Source organism: Ixodes scapularis, unplaced genomic scaffold, assembly GCF_016920785.2.
Source record: "Ixodes scapularis isolate PalLabHiFi unplaced genomic scaffold, ASM1692078v2 PGA_scaffold10__122_contigs__length_95168666, whole genome shotgun sequence".
Lineage (NCBI taxonomy): Eukaryota > Metazoa > Arthropoda > Arachnida > Ixodida > Ixodidae > Ixodes > Ixodes scapularis.
The window spans coordinates 77,726,694-77,754,166 of record NW_024609836.1 but is presented as its reverse complement, the minus strand read 5'-3'; the positions used below and the strand labels follow the sequence as shown (position 1 = coordinate 77,754,166).

The 27,473-nt window shown below is 46.5% G+C and overlaps 2 protein-coding genes across 2 annotated transcripts in view; one reads left to right on the top strand and one right to left on the bottom strand.

The window, feature by feature from the left end:
- The first annotated feature begins 254 nt into the window (after positions 1–254).
- Positions 255–2,939, top strand: LOC115331013. The gene is made up of 2 exons (XM_040221435.3): positions 255–383; positions 1,949–2,939. Exons 1-2 carry the CDS (start codon positions 356–358, stop codon positions 2,908–2,910), a joined length of 990 nt encoding a protein of 329 aa, XP_040077369.2. The 5' UTR covers positions 255–355; the 3' UTR covers positions 2,911–2,939.
- Positions 2,940–11,024: 8,085 nt separating this feature from the next.
- LOC8030643 (protein amnionless) overlaps positions 11,025–27,473 on the bottom strand; it is a 43,563-nt gene continuing 27,114 nt past the window's right edge. Inside the window, exons 3-12 of the mRNA XM_042288602.1 lie at positions 27,173–27,251; positions 24,532–24,782; positions 22,883–23,017; positions 22,102–22,201; positions 21,222–21,301; positions 20,366–20,522; positions 16,218–16,316; positions 13,625–13,733; positions 12,509–12,656; positions 11,025–11,225 (exon numbers count right to left, since the gene is read on the bottom strand). Coding sequence (XP_042144536.1) covers positions 11,136–11,225; positions 12,509–12,656; positions 13,625–13,733; positions 16,218–16,316; positions 20,366–20,522; positions 21,222–21,301; positions 22,102–22,201; positions 22,883–23,017; positions 24,532–24,782; positions 27,173–27,251 — 1,248 coding nt within the window. The 3' untranslated portion in view covers positions 11,025–11,135. The remainder of the gene's footprint in view (positions 11,226–12,508; positions 12,657–13,624; positions 13,734–16,217; positions 16,317–20,365; positions 20,523–21,221; positions 21,302–22,101; positions 22,202–22,882; positions 23,018–24,531; positions 24,783–27,172; positions 27,252–27,473) is intronic.

Sequence of the window (27,473 nt, the reverse complement as noted above, 5' to 3'; positions counted from 1 at the left end):
AACCTCATGGAGCAACTCGGTAGCGATCATTGTATCCTCGAAACGACTATTCACGAGTCCGGATACACAAGAAAGACGGGAAAGGCAAGAATAACGGATTGGGACCGATGGCGAAAACAGAGAGGGAAAGGTGCAGCTAGCATCGAGAACATCGAGGATTGGCCTTCGGAGGTGATCGCCAGTGTCAAGCCGTTCGTGGCTGAAGTTGAACTCTCAGAGAAGACCCCAGCAGTGAACACGCGTCTCCTTCATCTTTGGGAAGCACGACGCGGGCTGACCAGGAGATGGAAGAAACAGCGCTACAACAAGAAGCTGAGGAAGAGGATTCAAGCACTCACAAAGCTGGCCGAGGACTATGCGGTGGACTTGGCTAGGAAGAACTGGTATGGCCTGTGTGACTCTATACGGGGAAGCCTAGGCACGGCTCAGGCATGGAGGATGCTTAGGGCCTTAATCGATCCGAGTAGGGCAAAGGTGGTGACGGGCGGCCGTTTAGCGGAACTGATACATAAGTTACCCGGGGACCGCAAGCAGATCATGGATCGGCTGGCGGAAAGGTATTTGTGTTTGGAATCCACAGGAGAAATCGTGGAGTATGAAGGGCAGGAAAACCCTGAATTAGACAGGCCAATTACTGTCGCGGAGTTGGAGTAAGAGCTCGGGGTTATGAGGAAGGGCGCAGCACCCGGACCGGACTCCCTCACAGCGAAACTCCTCTACAACTTAGGGGAAGGGGACCTGAAAGAGCTGGTACGCCATTTCAACGAACATTTCTGGGAGCGCGGGCTTACTCCAGATAGTTGGAAGGTTGCTGACATTCGCTTCATTCCAAAACCCAAAAAGGAGCTCAAGCTAGAAAATCTGCGGCCGATTTCGCTTACATCTTGCCTGGGCAAGGCGTTCGAACGAGTCATAAACTCCAGGGTTATGAAGTATCTAGACAAGGAACAACTCCTTCCGAACACGCAGTTCGGGTTCAGACCTCACACATCGACGCAGGACATACTCTTGTGGATATATAAGGATATACTGGAGAATCCGAGGAGCGGCCAAACGAGATGCCTTCTAGCTTTAGACTTGAAAGGCGCGTTTGATAATGTTTCGCACGAAAGCATACTTAGGGGTCTCAGCACAGTTAACTGCGGGAGAAGAACCTTCGAATATGTCCGCAGTTTCTTGACGGACAGGACAGCCACGTTGACGTTGGAAAGTATGCAATCTGAGACATACAGACTGGGTTCCAGGGGTACGCCGCAATGGGCAGTGCTTTCCCCGTTGCTGTTCAACCTTGCGCTGCGGGGTCTACCAGAAGCGCTGAGGGCGGTTCCGAACGTGGAGCATGCCATCTACGCGGATGACATCACCCTGTGGTGCAGGGAGGGCAGTGACGCGGAAATAGAAGAGAAGCTTCAGGCGGCGGCGGATATCGTCGGAGAGTACGTTATGAGATGCGGGCTTAAGTGCGCCCCGGAGAAATCTGAGCTTCTTGCCTTCCGAAACCCTCGCGATAAGCTAGTCGATCACATTGACGTGGCGATAGATGGGGTCCGGGTCCCAAAACCAGCGGAGGTTCAGATTCTGGGCCAGCTTCTACAACAGGGGAGTGGGAACAAGTCGACTATCGACAGACTGGACGCCATGACCACGCAGGTGTGCGGTATGATGAGGCGAATTAGGAACCGTAGACACGGTATAAAGGAGAAAGAGGCAATACAGTTGGTCCAGGCCTTCATTATTGCCAGACTGACGTACGGCACTCCGTACCTGAACTTGAACAAGGCGGAGATGCAAAAGCTAAACGTACTGATAAGGAGAGCGTACAAAAACGCGCTGGGGCTACCGGAGCGTACGGCGACCGAGAAACTGCTTAAACTTGGGGTGCATAACACCATAGAAGAACTTCATGAAGCTCAACTAGTGTCACAGCTGAAGCGACTTTCTTCCACAGTGAATGGAGCGTGGCTTCTGGACAAACTGGGAATGGCAGTACCCGGCGGTTCTCACGGGCCCGGAGACGCGGGGGAAGAGCTGCCGGCTGAGACCCGGCAGAGATTCACGATCAGTAGAATCCCCCGCAACATGCACCCGGATAGGAATGCGGAACGGAGACAAGCGCGAGCGGTGGCCCTAGCGCGTTCCTGGGACAGCAGAGAGGGAACCCTGTACGTGGATGGGGCCGGTCCGGTGCTGGGGGTGGCTGCAATAGCGGTGGCCAGTGCGCAAGGGCAGATCAGACGCGTCGCCTCCATACGAGCGCAGACGGTTGAACAAGTGGAGGAGGCGGCCATAGCATTGGCGGTGGTTTGCAATCCTCGTGCGACGATAATTTCGGATTCACAAAGAGCTTGTCAAAACCTTGCGCGAGGGGTCGTGGGTCAACCAGCTCTAAGGCTCCTCCGCAAAACCGCAGTAGAGGGAGTCAATCTGATCTGGACCCCCGGCCATATGGGGCAAGTCGGAAACGAGGCGGCGAATGCTGCGGCCCGAGGTGCGTTATACCGGGACTCGGTTCTGCCCCAGAGGGATCTGGACAGTGCGCTCACTTACAGTGAGGCCTTAAAGGCTCTACGAACACATAGGACAGATTATCCTGGGCCGGCCAAAGGTCTCAGCAAAGGAGAAGAGTTCACGTGGAGACGACTTCAGACGGACACGTTCGTCACACCGATCCAGCTACATCTGTGGTACCCAGAGCGGTACGCCACGGCGGACTGTCCCTTCTGTGGTGAGCCCTGGGTGGACGTTTATCACGTTGTCTGGGCATGCAAGAACCTCCCAGGACTGGCTCCAGTCGAGGAGCCCAAACTCGAGGAGTGGGAAGCGGGACTCAAGTACGCGACGGCTAGCGAGCAGAGGCTGCTCGTGGCCCGAGCACTCCGAGTTCACTCCGCACTTGGAGCCCCGGAATAGGGGCACACAACCACTCTCTCCTTTTTCTTCCCCTTACTCCCCTTCCCTTTCCTAAATCTTTCAACTCAATAAAGTTTTTCAACAACAACTACACTCTAAAAAATGCCTGCGCGTCTACTTACCCGCCAAACACTCAAAGAGCCAATCTCTGCGATTTACGAAAACAGCTCAGCGAATGATGAGGCGGAACACCTGTTTAGACCTCAAAATTAAGTCTGCGCTGTGGCATTGCGCAATGCAAAACGTCATGCTTGCATTGCGTGATGCCACAGCGCAGACTTCATTTTTAGGTCTAAACAGATGTTCCGCCTCATCATTCGCTGAGCTGATTTTGTAGATCGCAGAGATTGGCTCTTCGAGTGTTTGGTGGGTAAGTAGACGCCCTGGCATTTCTTAGAGTGTATAACCACACACAATTTTCCGGAAACAATATTTAATCGATGAACTGTCGAATCGATGGTGCTTATACTCCGTCCAACCACAGCCCACCCCACGATCCGATAAAACCAAGCAGACAACGTCCAAAAAGTGCAACGTCACGGCGGTCGTGCGTTCGTTGTCTTTGTAGTTTTGCTCTCACCGCCTAAACTAATCACGCACAGAAAAAAAAAAAGAACACAGGCCATGATGGCGGCCCTTTCATTGTGCATGATTGGTTTAGTTGGTGATAGTAAACGCACAAAGACGACAAGCGCAGTGACGATGCACTTTTGGTTCTGCTTCATTGGTTTCCCATGGGATGATATAGATCAGTGTCTGCTCTGTTTCATGGGTGTTGCCATGTTTGTTTATGCTGAAGCCATGACACAGTAGGAAGTGCTGCGCTTTTTGCAAGACTCCGTTTTTTTGTTTTTTTTAAACCTTCGCCCATATCGTAGTGCAAGACCGTCGGAATGCCTAGTCACGAAGCTCCAAGAACAACATCGATGCCGAGAATGCTGTAAAAAGCAAAAAAAAAAAAATCTTGTTTTGTACGGAGGCACTTTCTTCACAGAACCTGCATTTAAGATTATTGTTTCCCATCTTTATCGCTGGGGATTATAGGATTTCGGAAACTAGTCTGCTGCGCACTCATTGGAAGTGAAATGGAGTGAAGACCACTTTTCACTCTCCTGTAGCCTACCAGACGAGAATCACACGGCGTCTTGTTTTTCGCGCTTCGCCAGTCACTCGTTCTTTCCTCTTCGCGCGTATAGGGAGTATTCACTGGACGCCACATTTGTGGGTGCTGTTAAAACGCGCATGCTCAGAACGAGCTCACATCAATAGGCTGCTAAGACCGGCACCCTTGATGGTGCGGAATGCACGTTACAAAAGAACTGTGGAAGCTCGCTGTCAGCACGCACTCAGCAATCGCGCACAGAGCTATGGCCCGCCAGTGAATACTCACTATAAACAGAGGTTCGTACCCGTATCACTGTCTTGTTGTTGACGTTTAAAGCGGTTATCTTTCATCCTTCACCTTCCTTCACAGCAACCACAGTGCCTTTTCCCAGCAGCAGCGAAGTCCAAGAAAGAAAGCTGCTGGGGAGAGGAGCCTTATACACGAATCTCTACCGAATTCTATAATAAAGAAATATTGGAAAGTTATCGAAAACAAAGTAAATAGCAAGTCCTCAAACGAGCCTAACACTGAAGCATGGAACAGACTTTGCACTGAGTATAGCTGCCAGCCGCATGTCCGTCCAAAGGATGTTAAACGACTAAATAAGTGTTGGAAAAACGCTAAATTCAGATGGAAAGAAAGGTGACTCGGAGGAGAAGCGTGACATCCACGCAACTGGTGTGTAATTCATTTCTACTTTCAAAAAAAGAAAAACGCAATGCGTTCGCATAATCATGACACGATGTAACTTAAATTCTCCCAGTAAGGGAGAATTTAAGATAAAAAAAATCGATTTTAGTTGTTTTGCAATTTGCAAAGTTTCTTTCTTTCTGTGTATTTTCTATTATAACACTTTTCTTGAAAAGTTATATTTCCGCCTGAAAAAAAAATAGTTTTTTCTGAACGCCAGTAGCGGGTGGCCATGCCCCCTTTTGGATTGCGCTCCTTGTTTATTAATAAATTTTTCAACAAAAAAAAAAAATAACACCAGATTAAACAGGATAATCAAAATGAGCTACACCTTAAAAATGATCTTGCAACTATTGCAAAGCTTTTTTTTTTCACCAGGACAATCCCAAGAGGTTGTGCACGTTTTTTCCGCGAGTGTACATTCAAACGCATATGTTCTTGAACGACAAAATGGCGACATTAAGTGCTGTTCTTTCATTCCATGGTGGTAGCATCGCACGAGCCCATATGTTGAAGCTCTGTGGATTGAACCCTGGGTGGAACACCACTATGTGGCTGAACGAAGTTGACGTCACTCCAAAACACTTCGCCGACCGAACGACGCGACAGGTCACAAAAGAAGCCCGGCAAATAGGGCGAAATTCGAAAAGCGAATACATGACTCTAACAATGACTGCCAAGCTGGCGCATATTTAAGAAATGACTCTGAGAATGTTGGTCCCAATAACAACTTCTTATTCACTTGTGTTTTCACTTTTAATTAAATTATTTCGAAACTATTTTTTTTTTAGTACCTAGTACTATTATTTTCTTAACCTCCCAATATAAATCATTGATTTTTTTATTCCTGCCACTTACAAAGATGTTGAAAAGAACTGAACTAGAAATACAAATTTCACCCAACAGTCTTTGTTCTAGACATCTTTTAAAACAACCAGAGGGCTAAAATTTCAGAGCTTAAGAAGTGATAAAGATTTCAATTTTAGTTTGGTATTATTAGTTCTAGTTCAGTAGAAAAGGCGTCAAATTTTAAACAAAATTATATGAATATCAAGGAAATACTCCTATTCATTACAAAGAAAAATGTTCCTCAACATGGCCTAAAATGCCTACAGTATATAGGACTTAAAACCCTGTGCCCTTAAATGACTCTGCAGATGGATCTACTGCGACCACCTGCGGCGTCCGTAGGAGCGTACTTTGTCGCTCTTTCTGGTGCTTCTTGTGCTGATACCGACAACTTGTGTTTCATGGTAATAAAACCCGAAACTCAGGAACACAGAAGGGGACGAACACAACACAACGTCTCAAACACAGCTGAAGGTTCATTTGTCAGACACACGTTTAAAAAGGCTAAATGTTGTTCAACATTTAGGCGATTATTACACAGCGAACTTTCTGGTTGAGCTACACCAACCTGACCTGAGTTTCGACACTGTCTTGAGCAGATTGCGAGAAGCAATTTGAATGCATGAATAAAAACCACTGAAAAAACACGCACTATAGTACACGTATAAACTACGCCAAGCAACCAAGCACCTAATCTTTTTGCAGGCTGGATCTTTTTTTTTTTTTAAACTTGTGTTTCTTGCGTATTACTGGTTGAATTGAATGACATATTTCATTTTTTAACTGGGACTCTCTCGCAACAGTCATTACAGAGAGTATTCACCTGCGGCTTATTTGCGAGTTGTGTGCGATGCGTTCTGTGTACAAAGCCATTTTTCGGCACTTGACAGCAGACAGCAGCGCCAAATCTTTTTCTTCTTTCTGCAATACCGGAGCTAGCAGCGCCACTATGGTGTAGCGGGTGATGGTCAACTGCCGCACCAAGTCGCAGCCGAAGAAGGAAAAAGAGGAGAGCAAGCTTGCAAACTCCGGTTACTTCAAGATTCTTATATTACATCACACGAATGTCATGCAGTAAAGGCAAAGGCATGAGCGCGTGAGCCCAGCTCAGCAGAACTCTTTTGTTTGTATAAAGACTCGTGCATAAGATGCGCTTTCTAAAGCCACCCGCTCGTGCCCATGCCTTTTTCTTCACTGCATACATTTATGAGATGGAGCATAAAATCCCAGCACAGGCGTGTGGTAGGGCACGGTCGCCCTCCGTGAGAAGGCAACGCGAATGGCTTGCGCGAATCAACCGGAATGTTCTCGACGAAGACGTCGACAAGTACCTATCTGTTCAAGGCTCATCATCTCGGGTAAGTGTCAGCACCGTTTGCATTCGTCAGACATCAGTGGAAAGATTTCCGCAAAACTATGCCCGTCGCCCGTCGTTGCAGCTCATCGCGTCGTGCGTCGCATATGGTTTCGACGGACCGAGCGACCGGGGGTCCTGTCACGTCGCCGCGAGCCGCACTTTAACACGCAAAGAACCGCATGCAGCTCGCGAGCCACAGCTTGGTCACCCCTATGTACAGTTGTCTTGCTTCAGGTTGGAGCGATACAGCGCTTTTTAAGTAGAAAATGCTACACTGATTTGTATAGCGGTCGATCACATAAATTCTCTGACCGCAGTTCTTGGCGGAAAGTACTGCGTGGGATAATATTGCTCAAGATATAGACACACGGCTCTCTCTCATAGCCGGATAATGTCTTTCCTAGCGCTTTCAGAGTTCCTGTTAGGTGGCTCCCAGCATCAGTTCAGGTGATACGGGTATGCCGTATACGGTATGAACCTTTCATGCTAGCTGCATTTTGATGCTGCTTAATGCCGAAGCCTACAGCTTTGTGTACGGTGTGTTTTTGTGGGATGCTTCCTGCATTATTGTTTACTCATGTGGACCCTCCAGCCAAAGTCCCACCTTAGATATAAACACCAAAAACCAACACCGGCCAGCCCCACTAAGCGACAAATCTTGACGAGCAGAGTACACTTGCCATCCACTTTGCCGAAGACGCGACAACACATGCAGACATAAAAAACAGTAAACGTCCGGAACTGTTGTCAGAAACCAATTGTACACATAACTAGGAAAAACAAAATGAAAAGACAGAACTGTAAGCGAGGCTGGTGCACCAATTATGGGTTAGGTTCAGAGTAATATATACTTTTCCTCTGGACTTTTGGCTGTCCCTGGACTGATCAGAGGCGTCATGAGGTAGGTAGTGCAGGCATAGACTGCATCTCTAGCAGCACTCCGAGCACACGCCCATGCTCGTAGAGGACGCCTGCACGACTCTTGTCAAAGATTTGACCGTCTTGCACGGAGCTTGGCCAGTTGGCCACGATGTCATCAAATTGGAGGTGGGGTACCCTGATGGCTTCAGTGGGGGAAATGACCAGCAATAGGAGGAGCAGGCTGCGGTGGTATCGAAACATACACAAAGTTTTAGATACACGTATACTCTTGCGAGTAAGTGCACTTGCCAGTCTAGCAAATGAAGAGTTAATGGCACAAAAGTTTGTGTCTCGACTATTTTATGCGGATATAGCGAAGCATGAAGAGGAATTAATCCTTGCTTTCTAAAATCGATTAGACGTTCATTTCCATATTTGATAACAATGCGAGATTTTCAATTTAATCAGATGAATTTAGTGAAAAAGTATGAATATGTTAAAAGTTTGTAATGGTTCTGTGACCCCAGGTTTTGTTTTGAACCACATTTGATGTATATTATTCTTTGAAATATGATAGCTACATCCCCCAATAGCTTGAGCATTTATCACATCTTTGGTGTAAGCACCGTATGGTTCTGCATTTCTTTGGGTGGGTACAACAATTCTTGGCTTTGAAGCCCGACCAATGTAGTAGAGATACGATATAGATTATTAAATAGTCAAGTTTTATGCTTTATGAATGTCGTTTTTAATTTAATTGTCTGTCGGCTCATTGAAAGGAATTTACTTTTACTGTGCCATATTTCTCTGCCTTAAGAAGTGGAACGCTAGTCGGTGGGGTATTCCTTGTTGCATTTGAGTAAAAGCGTGACGTTCCCGGCTGCAGAAACAATCGTCACATGCAGATTTTGTTTTACTTTTTTTATAACGTTCTGTTTTATAACGTCAGAATATTCTTTACTTATTTGTTTTATGGTAAGGGCCCCAACAAATATTAACTTTCTTGCACGTTGGTGGAGGAGTATCCCTTTCTGTGGCGGTAGACTTCGCCATCAGGACCTCCAGGTCCCTTGGTTCTTACGTGCGTGCATTCAATGCACCTAGTCACGCCAAGGGAGTTCTTCAGCGCATGTCACTCTAACATCACACAATCAAAGCCCGTCGCGCAGCTGGGGAACTTCACGAGCCGTCGAAACAGGGTGCCGTCGATGAGTCGCGACATCCGCTCGACAACCCAACACACTGACGGCTGCGACACGTCGACGACGTCGCCGATGACGACCTGGAGTGTCCCATGTTGCGTAGAATCGCGGCTCTATTAGAAGCTGGGACATTGAAGGGACCGGCAGACCGTGATTGCTCGCACACTCCTCCAGCAACAGGGACTCCGGGAGGCTTGCCACTGCTCTTTGGTGAAGCGGTAGCGCACGAAACATTCGCGGTCGTTGAACACCTCTTTAAGTCGAGCAGTTCCTTCAAACAACTCCGTGGCACTAGGACTCTTTCATCTTGGCGGTCGTAGAGGAGTTCGTCGGCTCTCATGACCGACTTGATGAACTCGCAGGAATATATGTCGGCCGCCATTACCTCCAGGGACGAACTAGAGCTTTGAGGGGCGGCTCGAGTAAGTGTAGGAGGAATACATTGAGATTCTCGAGGAAAAAGTCGAGTATTTCCTCGAGTCGATGAGTGTTTGGTTTTGAGGTCTGTTTATGAAGCGCAAAACCGACCTCGAGTGGAGCTTCGAGTCCAGGTCGAGTCGAGGTCGAGTCGAGTTCGAGTCGAGTTCGAATCAAGCTCGAGTCGAGTTCGAGTCGAGTTCGAGTCCAGGTCGAGTCGAGGTCGAGTCGAGTTCGAGTCCAGTTCGAGTCGAGTTCGAGTCGAGTCGAATTCGAGTCGAGTTCGAGTCGAGGTCGAGTCGAGTTCGAGTCGAGTTCGAGTCGAGTTCGAGTCGAGTTCGAGTCGAGTTCGAGTCGAGTTCGAGTCGAGTTCGAGTCGAGTTCGAGTCGAGTTCGAGTTCGAGTCAAGTTCGAGTCGAGCTCGAGTCGAGGCCGAGTCGAGCCCCGTTAAATTCGGCTGTTAGACAACACCCCTTTGCTGCGTGGACGGAGTTTTTTGCCTTTTGCGTACGGAACCCATTGACATGCAGCTGTAAGGCCGCAATTTTTTAAATCTTCCGAATGGTGGGGGTGGTAATTTTTCCATAGTCACTACAAGGATCGGAACTACAAAGAGGTTCTTGTCCCCGCCTCCAACGCAAGCTTGTAGCCTTCGACAACAATTCCGGGTCTCGTGAGCTTCGAACGTGCATGCGCCGCCAAAGCACCATGGAAGGCAACGGCGCGTGCTGGGGGCCCCGCACCCGAAAGTGACGCCCGGTCTTTGTCGTCCTGTCAGTGATTATAGACAATGCGCGGGTTGTTGACACTTACCTCGATCATGTGCTAATAAAGTCTGCAAGTTATTTTAATTTCTCCCCATGTGATAAAAGGAGGACACTACAGGATGTAATTCATATTATATACTGCGAATTCTGACACTTCCTTAACTATACGAGAGATGACTCTGAGTAATCCACCTCCGTGGAAAAGGGTAAATTTTAGGATTTATTTTACAAGTAACTATACATTTGATCATGACAGTGCATCTTCGGCTCCCGTTGTGCCTAGGGCTGGTACGTTTATTTAAGCAAAACTCGGACGCATCTTCAACCGTGAACATTGTGGCCGCAGCTGTTTACGCTGCTTCCGACCCATTGTTTTGTCATGTCCCGCAGAACCTATGACTACGCGCATAAAGCATCACAAAAGGCTAGCATCCATTTCTTCTGATCAGCACATGCTCATGTTTTCCATTTCCGAAAGTTATGACTGATTTTCGGATACCAGAGAAAAACCTGTATTGATTTGCGGAAGGCTACATTCCCAAACAGAGCAAACACTATGGAAGCAGAGCTAGATATGAGGCTAGTATAACTTTAATGTAGAGACTTTTGAATATATTTTACAAGCTGCGCAATAGCCTCCAAAGTTGAGACTTTAAGATTCCAGAAAAAAAAAACAAAAAAACAGACAGTTTCGCGTTATGCCATGCCGGAGCAAACTCGGTTACTCGGTTTTTCGGTTACTTCTTCGGTTTTTAAAGTATTTTACAAATATAGTTTAACAGAAGAAAAAAAAAATGCCTTCCACAAAACTGAAGGCATCGGGGAGGAGCCCTAAAAAGCTATAAAGAGTCACACTTCATGGCGCTGTCACTGTATAATACATGATGCTGCTTCACCCCCAGGTGAAAAAGAAAGAAACGTGGGAGCGCGAAGTAGAAAGTAATAACAGTCGCAATTGTCGTCTTGTGCTGCGGATTTTAGTCCTGTGCGGGGGGTGTCTCCGTTTCAAACATCGGATTTTCGAATGTAGAACTGTTCTTGCTCTCCGGGCCAAACTCCGGGAAGCTCTGAAAAGAAAAAAAAAAAAAAAAAAAGTATGAGCAAATTTTACATGACTAGTCTGGTTAAGCTGTAGGATTTCCCTTGCTGCTACCTGCCTCGGAGAATGTCACAACGCACTTGTTCAACAACACGTAGTCAGGTATTGGCTGTCACCGCCGCGTGCGCCCCTACCCATATGACTTCCCGCGCATCCTTTTGCGATGGCATTCTACCAGCGAAGGAGCGCGGCGGCGCGCGCAGTCGGTTACACTTGGTTGCCACGCGGTAGAGGTATCCAGAGATAGCTTAACATCCGGGCATCCTGGTCCAACGCTTCGTGCCACCAGGACGCCCACAAGGTCCAACATATCGAGGCATGTCGCATGCAACAATTGGACATTACTTCTAGAGAAATATTAAAGCTATATGTTACACGCGGCCCGACGTAACCAATGCCTGCATGTCAGCCTTGCCATGGCATTCATGGGTGCATGGCCTTTCAAATCTTCTTTTATGAACAATACATAACCTTAAGGTGGGTAAATGATCATCGTACGTTTTTTTTTTTTTTGTTTTATGGTGACTACTTCTGAAACAAAAGCATGAGATATGTATAATGTGAAATATTACGTGCGAGGAACTTTTCAATAATTAGCGTGCACCAACAATACGTTCTATACGACACCGCAACATGATTCAGAGGTTATGGTTGCGTCGCACTCAAAGTTCTGAGCTTTCACTGACTATGTCGAGTTTTGTTTCGAACATTGATTCTTAGATCAGCTATGATCTAAGAATCAACGCTTGTCGGAGAGATACAATCCACTACTGTTCTTATTCAACCTATTTGTTTCTCCAAAGTACCGCAGATCGAGCCTCCAGGCCGAACTTTTACTGCCTATTGTGAGTGACAGGAACGAAACGGCAGAGCGTCTTTTTCAGATGCCAGGCTTCAAGCACGCGCTTCCCTAGTGAAAAATCATATATCTATACGACATTTTGGCAGACATTTTTTGGGTTTAATAAACGCATATGTTGCCTTCCGCCGTGCTTTGGTCGCGCGTGCACACTGGATGCTCACGAGCCACCGAAGTGTTAAAAAAGATAAGACGCTCGCGCCAATGGCGGGACAATCGAAAGACCTTCCTGCCATTCTCATCATGTCAGTGACTCTAGTACCCGTTGCAAAAAGAAGATACTGCTGTGATTGGACAGCGGCTTGGAGCTGGCCGATCGTTGCAGGCATATAGATGTCCCGGTCTATCTTTCCCCCTAGGTCACTCCGTGTGGATTAGGGCCCCATATGTACCTTGAAAGGTCCGCCTCCTATGAGAGGGTTCTCGAACCCATCAGTGCCCATGGGCACAAGGTCGTCGTGGGGTGTCGTGCCCAGTTCTAGTTCGACTCGTCCTTCGTCGAAGCGTGCCAGTGGAAGCAGCCTCTCCAGCTGCCGACCCCTAAGACGAAACGAAGCCACATATCTTATCATTGATACAGCTTAAGAAATTCAAAGAATGCTTTATTATGCTAACGCTTCTGACTTCGTGATTTGTTCTTCGGCGTACTCAGTGACCAACATCGCCATCTCATGGGTTCCGGAGCTATTGTGAGATTCTTGGTGCTCGTGCCCCGAGTTTTTTCAGTTCCAATTACTAGAGCCACTAAATGAGCTGCGCTTAGAGTATCGGCACTTTGTTTCCCAACATTATTGCAGGCACCGACATTTTGGGGCTTGTGCGGAGCAGACGCAACTGCCGATCGTTATGATTCAAAAGTGCGACTTCCTCAGCACTACATTCGGTGTTAGGAAGCTCATTTAATATTGCTTTTTTTTTGTCGCGGGCTGTTTAAACATTTGTGGAGGGCGGAAAATCGTTTCCTGTAATTTCACATAAATCTTCAGATAACTGGAAACCATGATTTCAAGCCAGAATATGAACAAGTGTCGTTACTCTGAAGCGTAGCTTATTTAGTGGCACTATCAATTACTCTATAGACCAACTCGCCTCTTTCACGTCACGTCACTGCCGTGGCGCTAAAGTTGTCAAACAGATTTAGATATAACTTCATTACTTGAGAAGAAAGGTTATCGGCCGTTACTTTTTCCGATTACTTCAGATTTTCAAGACCACGGATTTTTCTGCCGGTTTGAAAACGTGTCTTTCGTAATGTACATTAATGGGCTAGAATCACCGAACTACACGGCGTCTCAAATAGTGACAAAAAAAAACGGTTTCTTCACCTATCGCGATACACTTTTGTGCCCACATGTGGTGTATTTTTTCAATAAAATTTGCAAAAAATCTTGAATAAGTAAAAAAAAGGCTCAACTCCTATAAAAATGCACCGAAGACACCGGTCCTCAAACAATAGTGCGCCCTATTGTTTCAAGACCAGTGGCTCACTCCGAAATATTACAGCTCACCTGTAGAGGGTGAGGGGTAAGCGCGGCCTCTTCCACCACAAGAAGATGATCAGGGCGAGGATCAGAAGAGCCAGCACAATGCCGCCGACAATGCCCCCAGCCGAAGAGCCTGCGAATAGTGCCCGTCTTTTTTTCCCCATGAAGCATCGACTTCCACACCCGTGTACACACTCAAGTTGTGATCACACCGCTAATACATCATTGAAAGTACACTCTCCAGACACTAGTTGAGGCATGCTTCTTCTTTGTACGACGCTCCTCTCAAGGTGGTGGTACAAAACCTGTCATACATGTTCGAACCAGGCATATGTGTGGAGCAGACATGCTTCGAAAAGAATTGAAGCGCGTCAGCAGATAATGTGGAGCGCCAGTTCGTCTGCTTCTTTTTTCGGGGGCTCTGGTGACGTCAGAGTGCCGAGCTCTGATTGGCTTCGATTGAAGGACAGTGGGTAGACCTCAACGGAAACTGTCTTGAGGTCTACCCATTATCCTCCGGTCGGAACCAACCAGAGCTCGGCGTTCTGACGTCACCACAACCTTGCAAAAGAAGCAGACGAACTTCCGCTCCGCAAAGACCGATCTCACAGCCAGTTTCAATACGCCACCGCTGCCGGCATGCGTCGTGGGAACTGTAGTATTCCTACTGCACGCGTGACAAACCCGCTGACGTACTGCGCGAGCAGAGCACGAGGCGGCACGAGACATGTCTCGTGAACTGACGACTGTCTCCTACAAAGTAGAGTTACGGACCCAGGCGAAAATTTTCAACTGGGACCAGTTGGTCCCAGTTGCAACTGGTTTATGGAACAATTCCCAGTTGCAACTGGTCCCAGTTGGAGTCGTCCAACTGGAACCAGTTGGTCCCAGTTGCAACTGGTTTATGGAACAATTCCCAGTTGCAACTGGTCCCAGTTGGAGTTGGTCCCAGCTGGAATTGGTCCCAGTTACAACTGGTCCCAGTTGGAGTTGGTACCAACTCCAGCAACAATGAAACACGGCACAAAATGGAAGGTTGACAATACTTTATTGTCAAAAACTTGGAGAATGAAACTAAATAGGTTCGGTGACGTACACGCTCCGGGTTTAGCCACTTGCTTGCAAAGGTTGAATCGCTTTTTCAGAGGTGGTATTCATGAGATGAAGGAAGATCGGCCGCTGGCGTCTGTTAGTAAAGACGTCCTCAGCTTCTCTTCCCATCGCGTGAAGGAAGGTGCTCACCCGTGATCCTGCGTTGCGCAGGTGAAGTCCTGATAAGATGCGGTAGCGCTCCCACCTCGCGATCTCTGTCACAACAGTCGAACATTTTCGAGGTAGACCTCCCGCCATTTTCGCCATTGTGCTCTCCGCGGCGTGTTCTGTTCCGTCCGGTCTATGTGCGTCCGGTCTTTCCTGGGTGCCCTCCGATCGCTGAACTGCATCTTTCCACCCTCGAAGTTCACCGCCGCCACCGTGGTGTGTGTACAGTTAGGTCCAAAGAAGCGCAGCTGTAGTTTTGACATTTTCATAACGACGCCAACTTGGGCGATGGCGACCCTTCTCTACCGCGTCCGTCCGGTCCGTCCGACTCCGGCAACTCCGGCCTCCGGCGTCAGCATAGGCAGCGCCATCTGTCGACAGCGCGTACCACTAATCCGCACCCGCGTGCCACGGCTATCCACGGCGGCCGGCTAGCTCTGATTAGTCAAAAGATAAATTTATTTATTAAAAGAAAAAAAAAAATACTGTAGGTATTTAAATAAATGTTTTAATATATTTTAATAATGCACTAAAAGTGTAAATGTAGGTGAACACATTTTGTCACTAATTATATTTTCCAATTAAAACAATTATTTAGTTAATTAAAATTTTTATATTATTTTTATAAATATATAAATGTACCCCAGTAATTAAAATTCCCTATTTGTATAAATCCAAAAATGTTAGTGTTTTTAGTTTTCTTCATTAGCAAAGGTCAATACACCCCCAACTTGTCCAAATTGTTGCCCAGTGTGAACTGGGAACGGGAAAGGCATTTGAAGTCCGACTGGGAATCGCTCCAACCAGTTACTTTCCTAACTGGTTCCAGTGCACTCCATTCCCAACTGGGAGTCAAACCAGTTGACTCCCAACTGGGAATGGTTCAAACCAGTTGACTCCCAACTGGGAATGGTTCAAACCAGTTGACCCCTCAGCTGGCCCCAGTTGGACTCCTATTGGTCCCAGTTGATTCCCAGTTGGGACCAGTTAGTCCCAGTTGATTCCCCGTTGGGACCAGTTAGTCCCAGTTGAAACCAGTTGAGGTGCCAACTGGTCCCAGTTAGAAATTTTCGCCTGGGGAGACGTCACGCACGCGTGGAACGCGTGCGTGACGCGAAAAAGAAAAAGGAGTAGGGGTGGAACGGTCATTTATTGAGATCCTCTGACGGTTATGCTTTGGTAACGCAATAGAAAATAGTAAACACACAGAAAATGCACGTGTTTCCCGGCCATTTTATCCAGTGTGCTTTCTCGACGAAAAAGTTTTAAAATATTTTAAGGCACAAGGTCATAAGCAGTGGCAAGTGCAGGGACCAGCTTATGGCACCAAAGCGCGTCGCGAAAGAATTAAACGTACCGGACGTCGACCCGATGCCTCCTCCAGTCGCAGGGTTCTTCCAGCTTTGACTGCCACTCAAGTTGGTGTTGCTCACAGCGTATTCCAAGCCGGTGGCCCCTGTTAAAACCACACCCACCAGTGCAACCGCCAGTGCGCTGGGCCGCTTCACTTGGTGAACAGCACAGACTACATATACTGCCAAAGCATGGTGCATGTCGTCGTCTATCAACTTAAAAATTTAGAATCAAACAATCGAACACCGCAAAAGCCACGGGGGCACACTCTCCTAGTACGTTCGTGAATCCAAAACACCTGGAGAACGCAGTGTTAGTGAAATCTCCCTCACCTACCTAATAAACGTCAACGGACTTTCCACGACTTCATAGCTCCTCGACATGCTGACTGGACAGTAGTTGAAGGGAAGGATATCACAACGATCGCGCCCAATTAGTGACTCGAGATTGGGCAAAGTCCCAGACGTTTTATAGTCAGTCATGAGTGTATAGGCCTCGAGTTATTAGAGAGTTTTAGGGAACCGGAACAAAATACGATCGATAAACAAAAACGATCGATACCTTGGATCGGGCGTGTGGACCGATCATGTGCCCTGAAACGGCTTTGGGGGAACCGTATTTGCAGATTATAGCAGACGATCGGTACAGGTCGCGCCCCCTGGCAACGGAAACCTGCATCCGCCTCATCGAGAAAAGACAAATTTGCGTGTTTGTACAAATCGCAGAAACTTAAGTAAATAAAGATCGCACCCTAAATATATAGAGAACCTAAAATATTGTATACCTACTTATAGTTCGTCTCGTTTTTTTACTGGAATGAATGCGCTTCCGTAATACAAAACCTGGCGCACCACGGCGTGTCGCCCCTAGCGCAGCGAAGCTGTAAAATGTTCGTCTGCTAAAGAAGCAGACGAGCTTTCCGACGACAATGGCGCTCGATCTTTCTGACCATGACTTGGAGTTGCCTCTATTCAGCGAAAGCAATTTAGAAAAAGTGATTTTGTACGACTGTCTGCGCACTAAGCGTGGCGTGAGTCTCTTTTGAACTTCTCGCTTTCTATAAGCGAGGCACGCACGCGCGTCCCGTGGGGCCCGTGACTTGTGCAGGGGCACGAGGGAATAAACATTCTTTTTGGTTTGCCGTGACACGGAGTCAGTCGCATTTCTTTGGGGTGCCACCGAGCACCGATACACTAAGAGAAGGCGCTTGTTGGCGGCAAGGCATAGGACGTTCAACTTGGCGTAGCTTTTGAGTAAACAAAAAAGTTGTGATACCAGGAATGATGTGCGGATACCACGAATGATGTGCCAGCGTATTTTGGGTTTTTGTTTCTTTCAGTTTACCAGATTTATATACTTGGGGAATAAAATAATGCCTCGACCGTACATGGTAACTTGTTTTCAAATAAATCATGCGTTCTCAGCGGGCAAACTTCGGTGTTTTACATCAACAAATATGATGTTTACACCAACCACGTCCTGATATGCTGAAACGTTGCCGAAAGCAAACTCGATTTGGCACAAGAACACGCTCGCGCGCGCTTATCATCAACATTCGAAGTCGTCTGCTAGCGATCCTGTCTTTTTCCCTCGAGGCCCAATGCAGGATCGAGTATTAAGAAAGCTATGGACAAATAAAACTAGAAATATTAAATCTCGAAGAAAATACAAAAATAACCAAAATATACTCACTTTCTCAAGTTGATGCGGTCATTTGTCTTGAACAAAGCTAATTCAATTCAATTTTCAATTCAATTTTCAATTTAATTCAATTTTTATTTTAAGATCAAGTCATACAAAATAAAGAGCTGGCCCACAAAAGCAGCATTCTGTTTGTATGTGGGGCCAGGCGACCAACTACAATACATGTTGTTACAAAAAAAAAAAAAAAAAAGACACTCCGCAGCACAAAAAAAAAAATGAAAGGAGCACAAAAGTAGCAGCACAAATAAATACAAAAAGGAACACTTTAGAGCATGAAATATAGGTGTTTATAGCCAAGTCTACTCACGCAACCATGAAATAAAAGTACGAAATATCTCCAACGGTTAGGCTACGATATCTACAGCTCAAATGCTTGACACCAATTCCTTAATTTCCTTTTTAGTACCCTAGTGGATTCAATATTCATAAGGGACTCTGGGAATTCGTTACTTTCCATACAGTGTGTATATTTTTGAAATGACGTATCTTTCAGTACGTCTTAAATCTCTATTTTTATTTACGAGGAGGTCAATCCGTTCCTTCGCTCCTCGCAACGATAAGCTCTTTTTCAACGCTGCGTCATTCCAAAGTGCTGGAGCGAAAAAGGAGTAGCGCCTAGCAGCTCCTGAAGTAGAACGATGTTGTCTACTACTTTAAATCGCTTGCGAGGAGGAGGCGGAGGGACGGAGGTAGATGCGGCGCTCATGTTGCTCTCTTACGGTACAGATAGCAGACGATCACGGTCGTACGTCCGCGTACCGATCGTTGCGCCGTGTACGGTACGACCACGAAGAAAATATAAAGGAAAACCTGTAACTTTACTGCTGTGGACTTATTAAAACTATCACCAAATATTCAAAGGGCTCGTTTTATAGGATATATGTGATTAGCATTTGTACAGAAATTTTTAATTCATGCAACATTTTTAAACTAAAATGTATCCAGAGCCTTGATGCAGAAGGCTGTTTGTTGCACACTCTGGTGCCACTACAGATAATCCTGTCATAACAGCAGCTGTAAAATACGGGTGATAAGTGCTCAAAATGCACATCCAATGTTTGTATAAAAAAAAAAAAAAACTTATAATATGTAAAAAAAAAAGAAAATAAAAAAAAAAAGTTGCCAGCGGGATTTGAACTCTCCACTACCCGTCCTCTACGAGCTCAAGAAATCGGCGCTCCAATCCACTGAGCTACCGAGCACACGAGTTTTGGTTGCACTAAACACAAACTTATTTCTATCGAAAAAGTCCTATTGCGTTTTGTTCTTTATTCTCTTTCTTTTTTGCTGACTCAAACTTTATGGACTTGCTGTCACACATGGCGCTCCTGCCAGGCACTGCCACGAGTTATTTTATTCATGTTTAGAGCCACGGCACGCTCTCTCCGCCAGCGAAATAGCCGTTTTGCTAACGAAGCGAGACTGTCCATGTCGGCCATTGGTCGTGCCGGTCGTGCCTTACGGTTCCACCAGCGCATTACGGTAAGATCGCAGAAGACAGGCGCATGCGCAGTTCGTACCGGAGGGCCCATCGTACCGTATCGGATGTGCAAAAACGGTTCCCTAAAACTCTCTATTAAGACGGGGATACCGTACATATTTGGCCCATCCCACAAAATTCTTTAAGAGCGGTACGTTGTTTCATTTTTCTATTGCAGCCCAACACACCTGAAGGCACTATGTAAAGGCAAAAAAGAATTGAAGACGTTCTTATTCAATTTCATAGACAATCCTAGTGTCGCATTCTAGGCGGTCCGCGGTCGGTGAAGTCATCGAAGGAATCAATGCGCCTGGGAACCTTGGCACTTTTCTAGCGCTAGCGCTGACCTCCGTGTCCTCAATGAGTAGCTTTTCGTGAACATTTTGACAGCCATATAATCTGACAGCAACATTTTTCAAGGAAAAAAGTAGTTAATTTTAAGTCTGAATATTGCCAGAAACATTTTTGAGCCCTGCAATTTTACAGAACTATAACTCCCTTCAACAACAATCGACAGTCAGCCGCTATTGAGAAGTACAAGCTTTTCGTCCATCAAACCGGCCCTGTAGATGCTTCCTACACTCAGATCCCCGCTTGTATATCAAGCTTGCTGTTTTCCAGAGATGGGTGGTAAGCCTTATCACTGGTAAAAACCCAAGTTGGGAGAACGGACCTCGCATAAGCAAGGAAGTGATCCGGTTCCTGCTATTGTAACACTGCGATATCAGAAGAGAGCTGTTGATACATGCAAAAACACGCCAGCTACTATATCGGACAATACTTGAATAATAATTGCCGTAAAATTAATAGCTGCAATGCTGACCATTACCCAGACCTGGAGAACACTGCACCGTTTTGTATCTTAGTCAGCCAGTTTTTTTGTTTTTTTTTTTCTCAAATTCATCGCTGAAGCGTCGCCTTCTGACAGACGTTGGTATGACAGGAATCGGGCACGGACGTCCACCCACCATTGAGCAGAGCCGCCAGTTCAGTGGCGAGCTTGTGCGCTTTCCCCGGTGTCGCCGGCCGAGAGGTGTCCGATGGAGAGAGGTCTGACAGCACAGCCTGCAGCCTTCCATCCCATGTGCGGTGAAGGTATGCCTGAATAATCCCGCTGAACTGCGCCTGCGCAACACCATTCCCGTTGTCAAGTCCAAGTTGTAACCATGTAGTGAGCTTGGGAAAGAACTCCACTCGCCAACAGCTAAGGGAGCTAGGATTGTATAACTTTTACGCGCGAACATCGGAGACAAGGCATCAATACCCAGTACTGAGTCCATCCGACTAAACATGATGTGACTCGAGCCAACATTGTGTTACTGATTCGAGAGTCCCGTTTGTGTGGCAGGAAGACTGATATAAAAGGGCAAGGGGGGTGGGGGTGCTTGGTCTAGATATTGGCATTATTATGTCCGGGCACCATCAAGAAAGAATGACCGGACTTCATGGCATTTCCAACATGTCCGACGTCTCACCCATTAATTAATCTGCTATTAGTTTCACCGAATTTCAATTGCCCTTTTTCTCCCCATGACCCCCCCCCCCCCCCCCCCCCCGCCACCCCCGGTTTCACGTACTGAGAAGTTCATCATTCCTTCTTACAGGCAAAACTGAGTATTTTTATTCATGTCCTGCTGTCCGTCTGCTACGCTTTGATTGAACAGCTAAAAATGTTCAACTGATCAATACCTAGACGCCACGAAGCCAGAGACACTGTATGAGGTTCCAAAACGGCTCTGCAGCGTTTCACTGCTGACATCTGCCGGTATCGAAGTGAATTCCGAGAGCGGAGGCAACGCAGTGCCGATTAGAAGAGGGTCTTACCTTGAGGACCTTTTCTTCGAAGAAGCGGAGCAGTGTGGAGAATCGGAATCCTGAAGATGGCCTCATCACGAGCATTGACACTGGAAACCAGATGGCGTCATAGAGAGGATTGTCTCTGTATTCATTTTATTCACCGGACTGCTGTTTGTACACGCTTGTTTTATGTTACTATAAGCAACCTCAAAAAGAGAAAATTTAAAATTAATATGTTGAAACATAATTAGGGTAAAATGACATCCTACGCTTTAGAAAAGTTCCTTGTCCGTCTACTAGCTCATAAAAGCACTTAAAAAGCCAATTATAGAAGCCAAGGAAGTAAGCTTGCAGCATGATGAGGTCGAATATATTTTTAGACCTAAAAGTACGCCTGCGGTGTCACATTGAGTATAGTGACACACTGGTGTACACGTCTTTGCTGGAGTCACGTTGCAGACTATTTTTATATTTAAACATATTTTCTGCCTGGTCATTCGCCCAGGTATCCCCATATATCGCAGTGGTCCGATCTCCGATTGTTGTGAGGGACAGTAGGCGTACAGGGTAGCTCCTAACAAAATTGGAGTTTATGTTTACCCTTAACGAGGGCCAATATAGGTGCAGATGATGGTTATGACCAACGAAATATTGCATTGAAAGAATCTTGATGTATACTTTAACCAAAAATGACTATTGGGTGGGTGCAAGGAATGTTAAGGCAGAAAAATCGCGAAGGGTAATACTATTTTACGATGTCTTACTCGGCCATGATCAATTCGAGAATATTTCAGTGAGTATAAGACCTCAACTTTCGTTATAAATATAAGCAAAAGACTCACTGGAATGTGCGTCATTTCTGGGGGTTACACCTTAAAACAACCGCGGTCAGTTTTCGATAACTCACCACAGATGGGGCAGCAGTTTCCAAGTGGCGTTACTGGGTCATTGCAGGGAAGCTCGTGGGGACATTTGGGAGCGTGCTGAAGACATATCCTCTCGAGTGGCTGCAAAGCCAAGTAAAGACTTAAGTTTTTGTAAGACTTAAAAAAAGAACATCATTGCCTTCTCTCGGTTACTGTGTCATAGTTTTTGTTTTTTGTTCTCCTCAAATTTGTTCGTCCCAGGGTTTAGTACGTCGCTTCCGTTGTGAGACTGAAGAAGATGGGAATAGCAGTTGTACTGCACTGACGAAAAGTTCCATCTGCAGTAAAGACATCAGACGCCTCTTCCGGCCTCCCACGATCTGGGTATTCACAAACAAATTACATAGTTACTTACACTACCGCCACACTCTAAAACCTAATGCCAGTTCTTTCAACTGACGTTCAGTGATCGACGAGTCAGCTTTTGATCATGACGACCAGTGACACGGTGCACTGCGCTGCACAAGCAATGGCGTGCACTGACTGGCCAATCAAATAATGTCAGTAAATGTAACAAACATTACATTTTACCGTGTCGCATGGCTGTAACTTGCTAAAAACATTTGCCAGCAATTTACAAGGCCAGAAGGTTTTTTTGATTCGATAGTAAAAGTCTTCTGACCGAGTGCAAAAGACTAAAATATGATAAGGGCAGCTGGAAGTAGTGATTTATGTGTTGGAATAAACCTGGCCAAGGATTTCGGAACGAATAGGCGCAATGACCCTCACATGTGATTCGATTAAACGCGAGGTAGACTGTACCTCGGGGCGGTCATTTCCGCAGGCGCATCCGGCCGGGTCCGTGCAGTCGGGAGTTCCACCCGTAACGTCCCCCGCGAACAGTTCCTTCCCAGCGTCAGTCTCCAAAAATGCAGCGAGAGCCGTTCCATCGTACAACTGCACCCGCGACAACCATCACCACAAGTATCATCACCATCATCATAAACATCGTCGTCGTCGTCGTCATCGCCATCATCAGTATCATTGTAACCATTATCATTATCACACTTATCATCATCATTATCATTATTTTATTCAGTCGGTCTTTAAAGGATTAATTGTTTTTTTGTTTTATAAGCTGACAACCATTTAGATTCGACAAAACTACTCTTTCCCAAAGTACCGAACAAAGAAAGAGTCAAATGGCACTTATACAGTCTCATAAGCACGATATTATCTCACGATACACTCCGAATGTCAATCATTCATTCCCTCTAATAATTTGGGTGAGTGAGAAGGGCAGTCGGTCTCATTCCGCACTCACCAAATGCCTCTGAGATTGCCTTTCCGTGAGAGCATGACACCGGTCATGCCTCTCACGGAAACCCTTCACATTGGCAAAACTGGCAAGAAGGCAGACAAAATGAGTACTGTTCTAATGTCACTACGGCATAGTGCGCACGAATACACTCCCGATAATTTAGCCATATGGCTTTTTACCGTTGTCCTTGATACCTTCGATACTCACCGACAACTTAAGAAATGCAGGGCGCGGCTGACTAGGTTCCTTTTCATTCACCTTTCTGTTTTTTATCAGCTAATGCCGCCATCTTACCCGCCCTAGAGAGATTATAAGATACTCAGCACGTCCTGGAGCTCTTAACCTGTCAATACCTCCAAAAAAAAGCACAGCCCTAGTTTTGATCAAACAGCGAACCGATTCATATTCACTCTCCGGTTCACGAAGCAGCAAAATGCAAAATATATTCTTGAATTTGTCATCATTACTATGACATCACCATCACCCCGTTTTCTCGTAAATCCGACCGCTGCCGACGCTGCCATTTGAAAGATTCAGTCAAGCGGCGTCAAAATCACATCGTCACTGCCCTCGACCTTTTTCTTTTCTTTTTATTTTTGTTCGTTGGGAATTACCGGTTAAATCGATCATGTGCATAACAAAGAGCGCGAGACCACGGCATTTTCACTGTACGTGATTGGTTAAGTCGGTGATTGTAAACGTACAAAGAAAAAGTAGGACGGTGACGAAGCACTTTTGAAGCCGCTGGACTGACTCTTTCGAAGGGCAGTGTCGGCGGCCTAGATGAGAGATTCCTACAAACAGAGACATTCTCTCTGCACTGACAAATCAAACCCAAACACACTACGTAGCCATCACCACACACAACACACACACGCCCGCGTGATGTGCCCGCAAACCCGCTAGGCCACTAAAACACAACATAACGACAAATTCTGGCGACATTTTTTGAAGCGCCGACTGCGTGGCGGTGCAAGTTTCAGGAAGCGAATGGCGGCGCACAGCAGAGGTTTGAAATGGATGCAGCCATTTTGTCTCAGTGGAATGCGCTTTGTCATTTGTATTGGTTATGTTTACTTGTAAAAGGAGTATCAAGGGTCTTTATTTAGACCCAGTGTGAAGCGTAGTTTTCGGCGTCAGGTATACGCACCACGTCTCCGATCTGCATGGTGCGCAGGCGCGGCGTGAGAGCGTCCGTGTCCACCCGAAAGCGAGTGTCCTCGAACTCGACGTGGTCGGAGGGACACGGCACCATCTCGGCGTCCGGCACGACCAGCGGTCGCGGAGATCCCGTGGGTCGACTCTCGATCGGCTCCGGTAGCAGCTGCTCGGACTCCCGGAGCGCCCAGTTGTCCGAGTTGTACCAGTGCACCCGTTCCTGACCCACGAACTTGGCTTCGCCTGCAGCGAAGCGTACCAGGTAACCGACTCTCCACGCTATGTATTCGTGTGTATTCGTACCAGGATCGTGTCCGTGTATGTCGACACAAACCTACCTGGACAGCTACCGCCATCTATGAGCGACGGCGGCAAGCACAGAACCAGTATGGTTTCCGCCGTCGCTCGTAGATGGCGGCAACCTTTCCAGCTATAATAGAAGAATGTATAGTTTGGCGCATTGGTGGGAATTCATCTTAGGAAACAGCGCGAAAAACAGACGACGACGAAGAAGAAGCACACAGTGTATCGAGTACAGCTCCGCTGGTCTTCCTTCTTCAGGAGAGTGTAAAGGATAAGCGATTTATTTTTGTTTTTGGTCTAAAGCATTTGAGAAAAGACCGAAGTCTAAACGGCGATGAAATGGTTGTTGCTGACAACTTAGTAACAAAAGACGTGGCGACTTTCGGGCTTTTTCTTACCTCTCATCAGCCGAAGAGACGGCGAGTTTTAGTCGATAAGGATGGCGAAGCACTACTGACGAGGCGAAAAGGAAAACATAATCGACTTGATGTCCGATTCTTCTCGAGCTCTCGCTGATTAGAGCAAGTTTTCTAAGATAGAAAAATACAATAAATACGTTCTCTTCGCTCATACCGAGTAAAGGCAGTGGATCGCACAAGGCGGTTATGTTCAATTTCGCTTAACTGACATTCCGTGGATTACATTTCTTCAGCACTATCCACGAAAGATGCACAGATTGGGTTCCGCTGTTCTTTGGCTTCTGCCAGCGAGACATTAGAAATATCTTTTTAACGCTACCTTCTAAATTTGGCGCTAAAAAGGTAAAAGATAAAAGGTCGACGATCAGGTGTAACGCTTCTTCCAGTAACATCTCGTCTCGTGGAAACCTGCTAAATCCAAGTCATAAAAAAATTATAAATTAAAAAAATTTAAAAAGCTTAAATATAGAAATGTGTAAATAATAATGTTTTTGTTAATATTATAATGTTTTTTCTTTCTTTTAAAGAACAGGTCATTATAAAATAATAAGCTCAGAACAACGTCAACTTGAAGTTCTGGGAGCATGCTAGAGGAGACAGGCATACAGTTAGACCCAGTGTGTCTTTACAAAAAAAAAAAAAAAGCATGTGCGGGCGCTGCGAAAACTCTGTACGGGAACCTTTAATAATGATGGGTGTACCGAGTTCAGCCGGCTATTCTTCCGAATGACGCTTCAGCACGCGCGGTACGAAGCCCCTAGGTCGCCGCCCCCTTAAAGGAGCGGCGCAACGATATTCATTTGGAATGTTTTTTTTTCACTTTACACGAGCATACTGACACTAGTGGGACTCGAGGATACTCACACGCAACGCCACTGGCCAAGAAACGCCTTTGTTGCGGTGTAATTTCAAGGACAAAAGCGATCATTTTCATTCAATCTCTCCTTTGCAAATTTTGATGACGTCACGTGGGGATCGAAGTTTACTCCAATGACGATATTTGAATGCGGTTCACAGATTGGACTCGAGCATTACGTGGGCACTCAACTTGGGCTCGTGATAATTACTAGCTCGAGAAGCATTCGGGTAGTGGCCCTTGTCCAATCCCTGCAATGACGACAACAGCCGAGCCATAACAATGTCTGGAACTCAGCGCGTGTCCTGTGCTTTGCCAACCCCAGCGCGTGGCTATGATCAGCATTGGTGGCATATAATCGGCTTTAAGTCACGTGGCCGTTTGTTCTGGCTGCGAGTTGAGGGATCGAAAGCTGCTCGTTTTTCCTTAATTTTTTACTTGGACTTCTATTGCGTGGGGTGAAAAACGAACGCGTGTTTCATAGGCCATTACCGTCAGGGATCCGTTCTAAGTGGTATTTTCGCAAAGTACAAAAATTGTTGCATCGCCCCCTTTAAGACGCGGCCACACTTCAAAAACATCCCACAAAGGACAGAATGCAGCCACTCTCTGAGATCTTCCTTGTACGACGGTCCTATGTGGAGGACAAGTCGTCTGCTTCTTGCTCAGGAGTTGCAGTGACGTCATAACGAGACCGAGCTCTGATTGGCTTTCATCGAACGTATAGTGGGTAGACCTCAATGCTACATGCCTCAAGGTCTACCCACTATTTGTTTTTCCAATCAGTCAATAAGAGCTCGACGTTCTGACTTCATTGCAACCCCTATAAAAAAAGCAGACGAACGTGTGCTCCGCATTATCGCATTGGACATACAGAAACTGTCCGCGGACATGTCTGAATGAAGCGTTTGTATAAAGCAAACATGCTTGGAACATGCTTGACTTCGTCTCCGCAAATAATTCGGTCATCATGTCTACAGGGAACAGCGTGTATTTCGTATGATGTATGAGCTGCGGCTTCACCAGTTCCAGACTGCGCACTTATAGCCACTTGCCTGGGCAGGATGATGGTCCTCTGGTGAAGCTAATAGAGGCGCCTTCGTCCAGTACCAGGGCGCCCGACTTTTGAAAGACCTGCGAGGCGCCGATGAATATACCGGTCAGCCACAGTTACGTCGAAGGACAGCATCATGCTTCCTGTGCCAACTATACTATAGTCACCGAAACGGCTTTTTGAGAAACGCAAAGTGTGACACATAAGGTTCACACTTCCTGCTTCGTGATCGGTTCTTAATGGCGTTCTCAGTGGCTCGGGCGGCCAATTGTTATTGGAGTGGTAGTACGGCGCCCGTGGTT

Coding starts and splice junctions, on each gene's coding strand:
- LOC115331013 (XM_040221435.3), top strand. CDS start 356: ATGCGGTGGACTTGGCTAGGAAGAACTG. Junction 384..1,948: donor GACTTGGCTAGGAAGAACTG/GTATGGCCTGTG, acceptor TTTCTTCCACAG/TGAATGGAGCGTGGCTTCTG.